General features: G+C 37.7%; 1 protein-coding gene across 3 annotated transcripts; it reads left to right on the top strand.

Annotated features, from left to right (window-relative positions):
- Positions 1–211: 211 nt before the first annotated feature.
- LOC131148093 (probable alpha,alpha-trehalose-phosphate synthase [UDP-forming] 7) lies at positions 212–7,443 on the top strand. Of its 3 annotated transcripts, XR_009134979.1 has the most exons (7): positions 258–314; positions 453–762; positions 1,027–3,082; positions 4,873–5,146; positions 5,815–6,228; positions 6,674–6,702; positions 6,878–7,443. XR_009134979.1 is itself a non-coding variant. In XM_058097827.1 (5 exons), exons 3-5 carry the CDS (start codon positions 1,101–1,103, stop codon positions 6,127–6,129), a joined length of 2,571 nt encoding a protein of 856 aa, XP_057953810.1. In that variant the 5' UTR covers positions 212–314; positions 453–762; positions 1,027–1,100; the 3' UTR covers positions 6,130–7,443. The 3 variants fall into 3 exon arrangements, 1 of the variants encoding a protein (XP_057953810.1); XR_009134978.1 differs by lacking the exon at positions 6,674–6,702; XM_058097827.1 differs by having other exon boundaries at positions 212–314; positions 5,815–7,443.
- Positions 7,444–15,244: the final 7,801 nt, after the last annotated feature.

Here is a 15,244-nt window from a genome sequence, read left to right as displayed (position 1 = left end):
AATATCAAACAGGTTACTGTTCATTTCAAAGAAAGGCAATGCTTTATGTTCACATTATACCTACACGTGTCCCTGCTAATTAACACGTGGCAGATTCCAATCACAACGTGGCTCTCATGAAGTCGGTCACCGCGAGGCGCCAGCTGGCACCTACTCGGCTGGCAAACCTTATCCTCTTTACTTATAGAGTACTGATTTCGTCACACGCAATGCACACGCTTTGCTCACCCTCAAAATTTCATCGCCCAGTAATCTTCCACGTCATATTCATCCAGACAGGTCATTGGCGGAGTGTTAAACTGCATCACCCGCAGGTTGCCTGATTATTAATTTTTTGCGACCATTTTTCCAAGAAGATTATTGTATTTTATGCACTCACACCTAATTTGTTTAAAAAATATTATTATTCTCTGAATATTCATATACTTGAATTTTTTAATTTTATTTTTTAGGTCTGAAACAGCCGAGGGACGACTCGATGCAGAGTCTTCGGAAGAGCAAGCATTCCGAAATCCTGTGAAATTGGAAAACCAATCTGCAACCTCATTCCCCTCTCTCGACGTACGATTGAAATCCGAAATCCAATCTCTTCGGATCAAATCACTGCTCCGGGTTACCGAAGAGTGATGATTCTCGCTTGAGAAGAACAATCCCTAGAGATTTTGTTGTATCGACGAAATACGAATTCATTTCTATTTGGCTTTGAAGATCGAAACGTACATCGCCGTGCAAGATTCAATTCTTGTTGCTACGGATACGCTGGTTGGTTACGTTTTATTAATTTCTTCGTGTGTTTTATTTGTTTGTTTTTTGTTTTTTTAACAGAATTGGGGTTTTCAAGAAAATTTTAATTGTTGTTCAACCATCCCACGAACTTAGTAGTTTGAGTGGATCGGTTATTGTTGTAGTTTCATATTTCGGTTGTTGTTTTTGATGGTTTATCTGCATTAATTTGTTTGATCTTCATCCATTGTGCGAGGAGATGCTTTGATCTGATTGTTTTGTTCTTTTGGGGTTCTCATGCAGATTGCGTGGAGTTATCTGTTTGAAGAAGAAAATTATCTTGGATTTAAGATTTGGGTTAAGATCTTCTCGTAAAAATGATGTCAAAATCGTATACCAATCTTTTAGACTTGGCATCAGGGAATTTTCCAGTTATTGGTCGGGAAAGGAGGCGGCTTCCCAGGGTAATGACAGTTCCAGGAAATGTGTCTGAACTTGATGATGAACAGGCTTACAGTGTGTCGTCTGATAATCCGTCTTCACTTGCTCAAGATCGGATGATTATTGTTGCTAACCAGTTGCCTGTGAAAGCAAAGCGGAGGCCAGATAATAAGGGATGGAGTTTTAGTTGGAATGAGGATTCTTTGCTCTTGCAACTTAAGGATGGGTTGCCGGAAGATATGGAAGTGATTTACGTTGGTTCATTGAGAGTTGATGTTGATTTGAATGAGCAGGATGATGTATCACAGATACTGTTGGACAAATTTAAATGCGTCCCTACCTTTTTGCCACCTGATATTTTGGAAAAATTCTATGATGGGTTCTGCAAGAGGCAGTTGTGGCCGCTTTTTCATTACATGTTGCCATTTTCAGTTGATCATGGAGGTCGATTTGATCGATCTATGTGGGAAGCATATGTCTCAGCAAACAAGTTATTTTCCCAAAGAGTGATTGAGGTGATAAACCCAGAGGATGACTATGTCTGGATTCATGATTACCATTTGATGGTGCTGCCCACCTTCTTAAGAAGACGCTTTAACCGGTTAAGAATGGGGTTCTTTCTTCACAGCCCATTTCCCTCGTCAGAGATCTACAGGACTCTTCCTGTCAGAGAAGAAATACTTAAAGCTCTACTCAACTCAGACATTATTGGTTTCCACACCTTTGATTATGCTCGGCATTTTCTTTCCTGTTGCAGTCGAATGTTGGGTTTGGAGTATCAATCAAAGAGGGGTTATATAGGGCTTGAATATTACGGAAGGACTATTGGGATTAAGATTATGCCAGTTGGAATTCATATGGGTCGGATTGAGTCAGTGATGAAACTTGCCGATAAGGAATGGAGAGTGGGGGAACTTAGACAGCAGTTTGATGGTAAAATGGTGCTGCTTGGTGTAGATGATATGGATATTTTTAAAGGCATTAATTTGAAGCTTTTGGCAATGGAACAGATGCTTAAACAGCATCCAAAGTGGCAAGGAAGAGCTGTGCTTGTCCAGATTGCAAATCCTCCAAGAGGTAAGGGGATAGATCTAGAAGAAATACGGGTTGAGATACAGGAAAGCTGCAAGAGGATTAATGAAAATTACAGTCAGCCTGGTTATGAACCAATAGTTTATATTGATAGGCCAGTTTCAATCAGTGAAAGGGTTGCTTATTATGCAATTGCTGAGTGTGTTGTTGTCACAGCTGTAAGGGATGGGATGAACCTTACTCCGTATGAATATATAGTTTGTCGACAAGGAATATCTGGTTTAGAATCAGGTTCAGATATGAGTGGGCCGAAGAAAAGCATGTTAGTGGTATCAGAATTTATTGGCTGTTCTCCTTCACTCAGTGGGGCAATCCGTGTCAACCCATGGAATGTTGAAGCAACTGCAGAGGCAATGAACGAGGCTCTATCAATGGCTGAACCAGAAAAACAGTTGCGGCATGAAAAACATTACCGTTATGTTAGCTCTCATGATGTGGCTTATTGGTCAAGGAGCTTCTTGCAAGATATGGAAAGAACTTGCTCAGACCATTTTAGGAGAAGATGTTGGGGAATTGGGTTGAGCTTTGGGTTTAGGGTTGTGGCACTTGATCCTAATTTCAAAAAGCTTTCAATGGATGCTATTGTATCAGCTTATACTAGAGCTAAGAATAGGGCCATACTTTTGGACTATGATGGCACTGTAATGCCCCAAAACTCCATCAATAAGAGCCCAAGTCAAGAGGTTATCTCAATCCTGAACACGCTCTGTGGGGACTCGAAAAACACTGTTTTCATTGTAAGTGGAAGAGGCAGGGACAGCTTAAGCAAGTGGTTTTCTCCTTGCAGGAAGCTAGGAATAGCAGCAGAGCATGGCTACTTCTTGAGGTGTGCCTTCACTCCTCTGTTCTCTCTCTCTCTCTCTCACACGTGCTCACACACTCATCCCCCATCCCCACTATGGGTTTTGTCATCAAGTAGTTTGGAGGCTCTCTAGGTCTTTTATTTGCTTTCTTGGACATACTGAGGTTGTGTTCCCACGATTTTGATAATTGGCAATTGTTATGCTGGTCTTTAGATGGCAAAACCTTATTAGCGAGAAGTCACTGAACTGGGACTGGATGTGCTGCTGGAGAGAATCAAAATCCAAAAACATGATTTATACTTGTTATAATATGTGTCTTGATAAATCTCTGTTATACATCATGTTACACATTAAGACAATGTTTTTGGCTTAATATGATAGCAGTAAATGTGCAATTCACTTGTTCCTTTACCAAATTCAGTAAAACTTGTACTAATAGAGGAATGGCTAGAAAGAATGCAAGTGGATTTAGTCTACTTCTTTTGATGCTATTGTTATTAGTAGAAGGGGTCAAAGAAATAATGTGAAACCTAAGGGGGTATTTGGTTGTGGAGAATTGGGTGTTTTATTGGGGAAAAAAATTTCCATGCAGAGTGGGATTCGTATCCGAATCTAAATCCTTAAGCAGATAGAAAACTAGCTGATTTAAAGTTGTTTTTTAGTCTCCAATGCAAAATGGGAAACAAGACAATTTCCTGTTTGTAGTTGAAGTTGGAAAAACAACTGTAGAAAGTTTTCCTTGCTGTTCAACTTTAGAATGTTTTCCATGTTTTCCTTTATAATAGATAGATCCATTTTCTCTTTGGAAAACATGGGATTCCCTTTAGTGTGAAATATTTCATTTTTTCCCCTTTAGAGGTTACCTCTCTGTCCCTCATAAATCTTCTTCAATCTGCTAAGTACCTTTGCAACCTATGCCATTCTATTCTCTTTTCTGAATTTTGTGACTTTTAAAAAAAAAAATATTTTTCTTCTAAATGCAGTACTTTTATGTTGCTGCAGCATGCTGCAATTATTTTGGATTTTTTATAGTTTCTTTTGTTGCAATTGGGTTGTTTTTTTCTGGGTTTTTTCTTGCAGACGTTCTATTTCCCCCCATCCCTTTTTTGGCTGTAAATTGTTGGTCTTTTTGAATTTTCTGGGTGTTCATGCAATTGTTCCTGTTCTTTTCTTTCTTTTTTTGCTGCAATTTTTTATTCCTTTCTAGATTTTTTTGCAGCTTTTGGGGCTGAAAATTTCCTATTTTGATGTAATTTAATGCAATTTGTTTTGGTCTTAACTTATTTTTTTTTAAAATAGTTTTTGCTGCAAAATCTCCTATTTTGAACTTGTTATCAAATTATCTGATTCTATGTGAGTAGAAAACAATCACGATTTGAATGCGTTTTCCAATTTTCTGACTTGAAAACCAATTTTCCATTTAATGCATAATAATGCATTTTCCAATTATTCATAGAAAGTGAATAGTGAAAATGGAGGTCGAAATCGATGGAGGGAAACAGAGAACCGTTTTCTGTAACTAAAGATGCCTAAAACTTCTGCCCAGTATTTTCATTTGTAAATGACTCTGAATGTTAGTTTTGAAGAGGAGATCCTGAAGATGCTTTTATGTTAATAATTTTTCCCCACCCACAAAGCAACAACAACAGCAATGCTGTAGGTTCCTGATATATAAATCCACTACATGAATCCTCGTCCACAATTTTGGTCAATCCAAGATAACTTACTCTGGCAATCAAGTCCTCCTTTACCAATGCAATCCAAATGTTGTCCCTCATTTATGTGTTTCTTTTGATTGTGTGCAATATCTTAGGTGGTCTGAAAATGAAGAATGGGAAATCTGTGGCCAGAGTTCTGATTTTGGGTGGATGCGGATTGCTGAACCTGTAATGCAACTATACACAGAGTCTACTGATGGTTCTTCCATTGAAAAAAAAGAAAGCGCTTTGGTATGGCAATATCGGGATGCAGACCCAGGCTTTGGCTCTTCTCAGGCAAAGGAGATGTTAGATCATTTAGAAAGTGTCTTAGCAAATGAACCTGTTGCTGTGAAGAGTGGTCAGTTTATTGTAGAAGTTAAACCCCAGGTGTGTGTTTATCTCTTACTTGCAGCTATTATATTCCTTCCTCCTGTGAATTCCATGTATGGTTAAGAGTTAAAGAAGAAAGTGGGAATGGACATTGGACATATTCGTTTCACCTGATTTAGAATAAGTTCTACATGCCTGATAATTATTCTTGAGCTTTTAAGAACTAGAAGTTGTTGTTTATGCCTATGATATAATATTTATGGGCATTGAGATCTTGAATAGCAAAACATGTTTCTGGAAATTCCTTAATAGCTCCAAATTAAAGTCATAATGACAATGCAAACCTTGATACACATCGGCTTCATTCTTCAGCCAAATATTTGCCAGACCCTTGGGCAATTTTGTTGTTACCGCTGCATTTCTTAATTTTTGCTATATATTTTCTCCATGAATTTGTAAATTTTGAATACTTTGTGCCTGAATGATTTGAAATATCAAAATTTTTAGTGATTGCGACTCTGCTTGAGTGGGATTTAATATTTTAAATTTTTTAAGGATTTTGCTTTTCCTCTCGTTCTTGTGATCTGACTTGCACAACAAATGAATTTGTGGTTGGTTGAATATCTGAAATGTATTACCGTTACTCAATATTTGCTTTCTGTGCTAGAGCTAGCTAAATATATATTGCTGGAGTCTGAATCAGTTTCCTTTTTCTGTGTTTTCAGGGAGTCAGCAAAGGCCTTGTTGCAGAAAAGATCTTTGCGTCAATGGCTGAGAATGGGAAACGAGCTGATTTTGTGCTATGTATTGGTGATGATAGATCTGATGAGGACATGTTTGAAATAATTGGTAATAACACAGTGTCAGGAAATATCCTTTCTGCTAGCAATTCAGTGTTTGCTTGCACAGTTGGGCAAAAGCCAAGCAAAGCTAAATATTATTTGGATGATACTGCTGAAGTGATAATTATGCTGGAGTCTCTTGCTGAAGCCTCTGATCCTACAATTTCATCTGAAGAAGAAAATGAAATCTCTCCTTGAAATCTCCATCAGGTTTTCCTCTTTGGACAAAAGTTGAGTTTCGTTTCTTCAGTAATTCCAGATTAGGGCAGAGGCATATGACCATATTTGGTTTGTTGGGTGAGTCTGGAGTAACAGTTCATCCTTTTCTCTTTTGAAATTCCCTTTATAGTTCTGCATTTTTTGCCGACAAAAATCCATCTTCTGATTGTAAAAAAAAAAAAACGAAAAAAAGAAGAAAAAGAAAAAGAAGAAGCAACTGTATTTCTATTCAACATCATGCAAATTTAGGACAAAGTGGAAACTTTGGAACTGGGGAAACGAATCTTTGTTCAGTTCAGATATCAAGTGCCTTGTTGGAAGAGTGTTGGGCCGTAATATTGAGTGATTGATTGTGAGGAACATCTGTAGTGTGGATTATTCAGTCAGAATAAATCAGGAGGATCATGACCTAGTTTTACGTTTCAGTTTTGAGTTGATTCTGATTTTGTATGAAATCAAAAGCAATTGCTCTCCATGGGAAGATTTTTTGAAATATCTTTTGATACTTTCTGATTTTATGCAGGAAAAAAGATGCAAGTTGAAAACTTGAATGTAAGAAATCTCAAATTGAAATCATGTTAAGAAGTTCCAGAATCTTCATTGTTTAGAATTAATCTGCTGAATTTTGTGGGTTCATGTGCAAAAAAAATTAGAGCTTCTATTGCATACATCTGTGTGTAAGACTCTATTGGAATTTGAAATGAGTGGCACTATTTTCTTACATCAGAGTCCTTGGAGTGCTGTTCGAGGCAATTCTCATTCAGTTTCATTGGGTTGGCAGTACAACATGATCAGTCCGAATGGGCAGGGGAGAGATATGGTCAGGCTATGACATACAAGATGGATTAGTTGGTTGATGTAATGTCCAATCAACTTTTACGGTTGACTATGCAATTGAAATTTTGCTCTCACTCCTTCTCTATCTCTCATTCTTGCTTGGTTTTTTTTCCTTCTTGTTTTCATTTGTAGAATTTTCATTTCTGTACATTTTAGGCAACTAGTTTCTGTAGTTCAAAATGCTGCCCGACTCTTTAAATAGAAACTGTGTTATAGCCTGGTTGTAGTCTGGCATATTATTTTCCTACAACCTTGATTCATTTGAGAAATGCTAGCATTGCAAAGGAAGAACCCTATCGGTACCCTGGTGACAAATGTAACTATATTTGTGTAATGAGAGAGGAAACTAGACTTCTTCTGAGAAATTTCATGGATAATTTCTGTTTTTTGAGTAAAAAAATTAGTTGAAGTTTGTGGATTTGATTGCTTAATATATGGTTATGGATTGTTTAATGACTTCTATTTTTTCCTCTTTTAAACTTTAACATCCATTGTTTTGGTATCCGGACAAGCTTAGCCATTGCGATTTATCCTGTTGCATTAAGCACTAAAGATGACCTTTTTTCATTTCTGTGACCACTAAAAGTTAATTTTTGATTCAGACAAAAGGCCTGTATCATACTGACATGAAAATAAAAAAGAAATGAATTAGCTGTTGGAAAGAGCTTTTTGGCAGAAAAAAATTACAATATGTTCATTATAAGGGCCTCTTTGGAAGAAACAATGGCTTACAATGACTGTTGAGCTTTATCTTCAGGTAGCCAATTTACTGCACAAGTAGCTGCTCTATGTCTTGAAATGAAATCTTAATGGTCTAATGAAGGCAAACCGTGACATAGTTTGTATTGTAACAACAAAGACTGGATGGAGTTATTGAATTCATGAACTTCAATATGACTAGAAGCTTCTATTGAGCATGTCATTAGGTGAGTTTGATATCTTTTCTGCATGTGTGGTTGATTTTTGCTACAAAATTTGCAGAGGACTCACTGTTTGTATCATATAAGTTGGAGGTTGTTTTGGAATTTAATGTTTTTTCTCTGGAGTAATGCTATATATACTTAGATTTGACCTCATGGCGAACCTACAAGATGTTAACGCATAATCCGCTCAATGCATTCCTATGAAAATGTTGATTATGTGTCTGTTTGACTATGAAAGTTGAGCTATCTAGCGTGATGACAAAATATGGAGGCAACATGGCATGTCGTGGTGGTGTAGAAATGATCGTCCATGTCTAATTATATTACATATAAAAACAACAATGCGAAGAAAACTTATGATTTACATATATACCCTTATAAATATATTAATAGCTTAAGTACTCTCAGCCCACAAATTGTGATTGATTCTCTCCATTTTTTTATGGAGAAGTAGAGGATATGCGACACCTCCTTCCAACATGAATGTCATTCCTTCCTTCAAATGTTGTTGCCCTTGGAACACAAACATATTGCCTCCTAATAGGAACATAGCACCTCCTTCTAAGTCTGGATTCAATATTCATTTCTCCATTCGACAGTCATTCTTATTGAAGGGGAGCTTTTCAGCTATCATGGGAAGTCTGACCACAAGGTTTGGGCTGCTGAGTCGGAGCCAGATATTCATAATCATCGCAACATCATTGGATTCTTTGATGGTGGATTACTGACCCAGGTATGTTTAATCTGATAATAATCATAATAACTATGCAGATTCTTTTATGCTATATTGATAATTGAAATTCCTTTGAAAAATGGGAATTCAAATTGGGATTTCTGTCCATTTAATTGTGCTATGATTGCTAGCATATTGCCATTCTTTTCAGTGCAGGTTTGAATTGGATTAAACATGTTTTGGTGTTAAATTACCACTTGATGGGTTTCAATTTCAGATTCTTGGTTTCGATATAGTTTTCATTTTTTTACATTTCATGCCTACCAACTGCTGGATTAATTATGTTGCTTGGCAATAACTGTTTCTAAATATGTGTTTGCTGTTTCTGTTTCATTTGATAATGCATCTACAGTGTGTTCACTGTTGAGCATGATTTGGATGGACAAGAGTTTCTGCCACTGGCATATAAGATGAACTTGGGTCTCAAACTGGCACCTCTCTGCTTAAGGCGCCATTTATATTGGCATGACAAATTGATCTCAGTTTGATATCTGAAAAACTCACTCCTTACCAGCAGAAGCACACTGAAACGAGGCCGAATAGCGAATATTCTCCCATAACAAAAATTTATTCAACTTTTTTTCCATAAATATATGAGCAATTCCTTCAATGCATAAACCCCACATAATTGCAAATACCACACACATCCACAAACACAAGCTTCCTTCCTTTTACCAAAACCAGCAAAAGAAGCTGCCAACAAATCCTTTATTGACTTCAGAAAAACCCAATTTTCTTCCAAAAGACCAAAAAGCTTATTCTATATATTCCAAACAAACAAATAGTGCAAAAACAAATGAGATGCTGTTTTAGAACTAGTACGACGAAGAAAACATATAGAAGGAGAAAGTGCCTTTGAAAGTCTCCTACTCTGCAACAAATTGTGGATGTTAAGTCTATTAAGAACAAGCAACCAAATAAAAGCCTTGATCTTTGAGGAAACTTTGACCTTCCAAATAATTCTATGGAGTGAAGGAAATATTAGCGTAAATCAAGTAGTCACAAAAAGATTTGCAAGAATAAGCCCCCTGAAGAGTCTAAAGACCAATAATGCCTATCCACCCCAAAGGAAGGACAAGTCCCTAATAACATTAACAAGGAAGACAACTGCTCTACCTCTCTATCATCAAGAGTTCTTTGGAAATGGCCAAGAAAATCCTCTATCTACACCTCTTTCAATCATCCCACTTAGAAAGTCCACCACAATAGTAAAGAGAAAGGGACAAAGGGGATCCCCTTGTCTTAGATCCCTAGATGCACGAAAGCAAGACTTAGCCTTGCCACTAACTAAGACAGAGAAGGCCATAGAAGATAAACTCCTTCTAATCCATTTCTTCCACCTTAGGCCCATGCCTTTTCTAGCCATGATCTTATCTAGGAAACTCTAGCTTAACCTATCATAAGCTTTCTCAAAGTCCAATTTTAACACAAGACCCCTCTTCTTTCTTCGACGACCTGCATTTTTCGACCGCCTCATTAGCTAACAAGGCAGCATCTAGGATTTGTCTATCCCCTATAAAAGCACTCAGACTGAGAGAGAGAGTGTTCTTTAGAACAGTAGTCAATCTTTTAGATAACACCTTAGCCATAATCTTATAAACGCTAGTAACCAACTTATTGATCTAAAGTCCTTGACTTTAATAGCACCATATTTTTTAGGTACCAAGGTGATAAAAGTAGAATTCATACTCCTCATTACCACTCCATTATCAAAGAATTCAAGAAAAAAACTAAAGAATTTCCTCCTTCAAAATGCCCCAACTGTCCTAAAAGAAAGCCATAGTAAAACCATCAGGTGCAGGAGCCTTTTCTCTATCCAGAAAAATCATCTTTTAGTCTCTTCTTCCTTGAGAGGTTTCTCTAGCCAAGCAAACTTTTCATCTGATATGGGACACCAATCCAACCCCTCAACCATAATCCGTCCAACATCCTCCTCACAAAGAAGATTTCTGTAGAAATATGTTATTAAGCCCTCAATACGGGTCAGGATCCTTAATGATCTCTCCCCTATCATCAAGTTCCTTAATTCGGTTTCTTCTTTTCCTACCAGTTGTCACCCTGTGAAAAAGTCTGGAGTTACAATACCCATTTTTGTTCCACATCATTCTAGATTTTTGTTTCCATCTTATCTCTTCTCTGAGAACAACTTGTTCAAACTCATTGGACAATTGGACTCAGTTACTAGCAATGTCTTCAAAAAGAGGTGCCTCCTTAGCCAACCTATCAATTGCACCCATTTCCTCAATAATGTCTTTTTTTTCTAGATCAAATTTCACTAGAACTCTTCAAATTCTGGCTTTTTAACTTTTCTTTCATACACCAAATCTTTTCACAAAACAGAAACCTTCTCATCTTTCTGCAGTACTCTTCCCACCAATTCCTAACTTGATTCCGAAAATCAGGATGGGTCAACCACATATTTTCAAATCCAAATGGAGTAGAAATCCGTTTAAGAGGATTAGATTCAACCAAAGGGCATGGTCAAAACAGACTCTAGGCAGTTCTTCATTAAGATTGGAAAAGTATCTTTCCAGTCTGTGGCAGGAACCTATCAATCATTGTTGCCACTGACCTAATGCCATCAGCAAACCAAGTAAATTGGGCATTTGAGAGTGGAATATCTCCCATATCACACTCCCTAATAAATGTATCAAAACCTCTCATGCTAGAAGTAATTCTGTATCCTCTCAATTTCTTATAAGTGGATCTTATGTTATTAAAATCACCCCCAAACCACCAATGGGGAAAGCACCTACCATATACTGCAGGTAATTCTTCCCACAAAATACCCCTCAAACTGGGAATATTCGGTCCATAAACAGAGGTAAACCACCATTGACTCTTACCTTTAACATCCGAAAAAACAAGACACAGAAAAGGAACCAATAATAACATCTATTTGCTAGCGAATCCGGTATCCAAATGATCATATTATCCCTTCGAAGAGCCTGTGGATGCTAACCAAACCCAGTCTTTGAATGTAGACTCCCAAATATTCTCAACAAGAAGACCATACACAGAATCCAATTTTAACTCTTGAATCATAGCATCGTCTGGTGCAGCCTTAACAATGATATCCTTGATCTGGCAATGTTTACTAAGGTAGCCCAAACCCCTGGCATTCCAACTCAAGATCTTCATTCTATCACCTTGCTGCCCCTAACCCTATTTCCACTCCCCCCTCCATAGTTAATGCTGGAGGCTAATCTTTGTGGTTCTTTCTTAACAGCTTGGCCTAGAGGATTAACAACAGTATAACCCATCCTATCTAGAAGCTCCTGAGGGTCTCGGCCGTCCCTCCCATCTCCCAGTGGATTAAGAGTTAAAAGTCCTTCCTAGAGCATCTAATTCTCTTTGGCAAGAAAGGTAATTCTTTTCAATACGGTCAACCACAGCTGTACTTTGCCAGAATTAATTAACTTAATACAAGTGAAGGAAGTTTCAGTCCCAGAATTAAGATCAGTCCTGGAATGGAATAAAAGCTGGCTACAAAAGGAGTTGTTGTTGTGATTTTCATCAGCCAAAGCTTCCTCATCAAAAGGATTTCCTGGACCTGTACAAAGCTTGGAAAAATATTTCCTGATGGTCCAGAATAAGTAGATTTATAAAGAACCTCTGCCTCCTTTGAAGGTGCCTCCTCCATTGAGGTGTCGCTTCAATTAACATCCAAGCAGTTATTTGGATCCTCAGGAAGCTCTGATTTTTCCAGATCTTTCAGCTGAGAAGAGTTCTAACACACATCCTTGAATTCCTGAATCTGTTCCAAAAGCAAATTATTGTCCTTCTCATCCCAATCTTCCAATTCAGTGTCAAGTTCTGGCAATTTGCAGCTCTGTTTCTATTTTCCACCATATTTTATTTGATCTCAATTTTTCTTTTTTTTTTTCAATATCTTCCTTATCTGAAATTTCTGGATTTCTTCTACCAACCAATCTCCATAGTTGCTGTTTTTGAGAGGCAAAAGGCTAGCAGCATATGTACCTGTCTTTAGCATCAATGCTGTCTGCGATTCTCCCGTACTGGTTGAAAGATTACTTCGTGTTCTTCCTCCCTCTTCGAGCTCTCTATCATCTCCGCATCAGCTTTTGAAATCACTAATTTCTTTGGCAAGTTAGCAGATTTTCCATTCTTGACTGGTTCCTCTATCTGTAATTCTCCCAACCTGGTTAAAATGTTACAACTATCCATATTCACAGGTTCTTCTTCCCCTTTCGAATTCTCAGGCAACTCCACATCCCTGTTTGACTTCCTTGTTGTCTTCAGCAAGCCCTTTGACTCCATCTCGCCTGGGTGCAACACTCCCAAGCCCTCACCAGTTAGGAAAGCCTCTCATTTATTCCGGGGTTCTTGTACTGAGCTTTTCTTTTTCCACCCAACTAAACCCATTGATCCAGCCCATCTAAATTTTCTTGGGCCTACTGCGAAAGCAGGCTTCAAAACAAGGCCTTCAGTGCAGATCTTGTAAAATACAACTACTTATCCACCTCAAAAATTTTAGGTCCAAGTTTTCAGTCCAGTTATTTTAGGAATAAAATTTTCAAAATTTGAATAAGATTTGAGCTTCATTAATGCCCAAAAATCTCTCCCCTAATTTTGCTCTTTCCAAATTCAGGGTCTTGCTTTTCTGAATTTTCCAACTGGTTTCACTAGAATATTCTCATCTCCGATTATTAGCAGTTCCGTTCTTTTCGATCTCTGCATAGTTTTGCTCATTGGTAGCCCATTATACACCAGAATTTTATCTTCTCGGTGCTCTATATCAGCAGAGCCAAACTTCCTACACGACAAACCCAAAATTTTCTGATTATTCCATTGTGTTCTGCTTCCATATACCCTTTCAACGATTTGCAGAAAATCCACCAACCTGAGGCTTCCTCACCCTCTGGAATTCTCAAAGAAAATCTTCCCCTGGAATACAGCCGTTTCTCGACAATGATCATCCTTCTGAATTTGTTTGACACAAATCAAAGAAATCAAAGATCCTCCTTGGAATTTATTCTGCGTTAACCATGGGAATTTGGTATTCTGCATCCAGAGTTCCAAAAACTGTTCCTGTGTCCATTCAACCTCATTATCTAGCAAAACACAACGAGATAGCTTTCTGCCTGATTGCTGCAAAATTCTGACTGCTCGTGATGATGATATCCATTCATAAGAGAATGGTTTTGTATCTATTTGACCTGGTTTGGACATTGTGGAGACTCAAATAAAACTTTTTGTTCCTTCTTTGATTACCCAGTCTGTGTGATAGCTGACGAAGTCTGTTGATGGTATGCGGGAGTCTCCAGATGGGCGAGGAGAACTTTCTGGTGGAAGAGTAGTTTTCTAATAGACGACAAAGTTTTCTGATGGTATGTGAGAGGCTTTGGATGGATGAGGAGAGGTTTTTGGTGGAAAACAAGAGATTCCTATTTCCTGGTCTTAATGATGGTGGAAACAGAAGCAATTGGTGAAGACAAAAGACGACTAGGTTTGATTTCTATGAGTAAGAGGTAAAATGATGGGAGATTGAGATAAGAAGTTTCTAGGGAGAATAGGCTTATAAAAGGGGAGGGTGGGGCAGTTCCCATGTTCGCTGTCTCAAGGGAGGGGGGTACACCAAGAGAAAACATTGCGACTTAAAGAGTGTGGTCTTTTTTGAATGTAGGAAATTTCTTTTGGAGGATTTATTGTAGAGGAGCTCAAAAGAGGATTTAGCTGAAAAAAAAAAAAACACCTCAAATCAATGAATGATGTCAAGGTTATCTTCAATGGGTAAATCAACTAGACATTGAAGACTCTGATGAGGTAAGTGGATCATTGTACTAGGCTCTTCCATAATAACTTGCATCTAATTGAAGCTAGATATTGAAAGCTTGAAGTTGGAATATCCGATAACGTTCTCATGATTTTTTGACATAGCCAATTACCTATTTGAATATTAATTTCATGATTCCTGTGGTTCTAACTTAAATATGAAAAATTTACATTTAGTTAAATACTTCATAGATTTGAATTGCTTACAAAATTTAATTTTTGTAATAAGACAAAGCAATTGCAATTGTTGCAAAAAGTTTGTACTTTTGAAAGACTCATCGTTGGACCCGAACTTAACAACTTGAGCTTTTAGGCAAAGGGGTCACTAAAATGGCATCAGAGAAAACCCTAAGTGTATACCAAAACCAAACCCTAAACCTCCAACCTGCAGCTGTAGGGGTTATTCACACCACCAAAGAGCAGAACCAAAGTCCAGGAGCTGTCGGAAAACATTGTAGTCACTGAAAAATCCTGGACACTGCTACCCTCTCAAAAACTCAAAGAAGTCCATATTTTGCAAAAATAACCACATAGACTCATAAAGAACCTGTCGAACCACTGATTTGTGGAATTTCATAGCCAGAGAATGTCCCACACACCGGACGGAAGCCAGCAGCTCCAATTCCATGTGCCGTGGCATGAGAGTATTTTGAGTAAGTTTTTGGCTCTTAGTTTTTCTACGATGCTTTAGTTTCCTTCATAGGCAATATCAAGTTGTTGGTCATGTTTTTGTTCAAAGATTCAACCTCTTTCAACTATTTACTCTTTTGGCAATTCGTTAGTTATTCATCCGTATTATTAAGGT

This window comes from Malania oleifera, chromosome 2 (genome assembly GCF_029873635.1).
Source record: "Malania oleifera isolate guangnan ecotype guangnan chromosome 2, ASM2987363v1, whole genome shotgun sequence".
NCBI classification, from domain to species: Eukaryota; Viridiplantae; Streptophyta; class Magnoliopsida; order Santalales; family Ximeniaceae; genus Malania; species Malania oleifera.
This window is presented reverse-complemented; position numbering and strand designations above follow the sequence as displayed.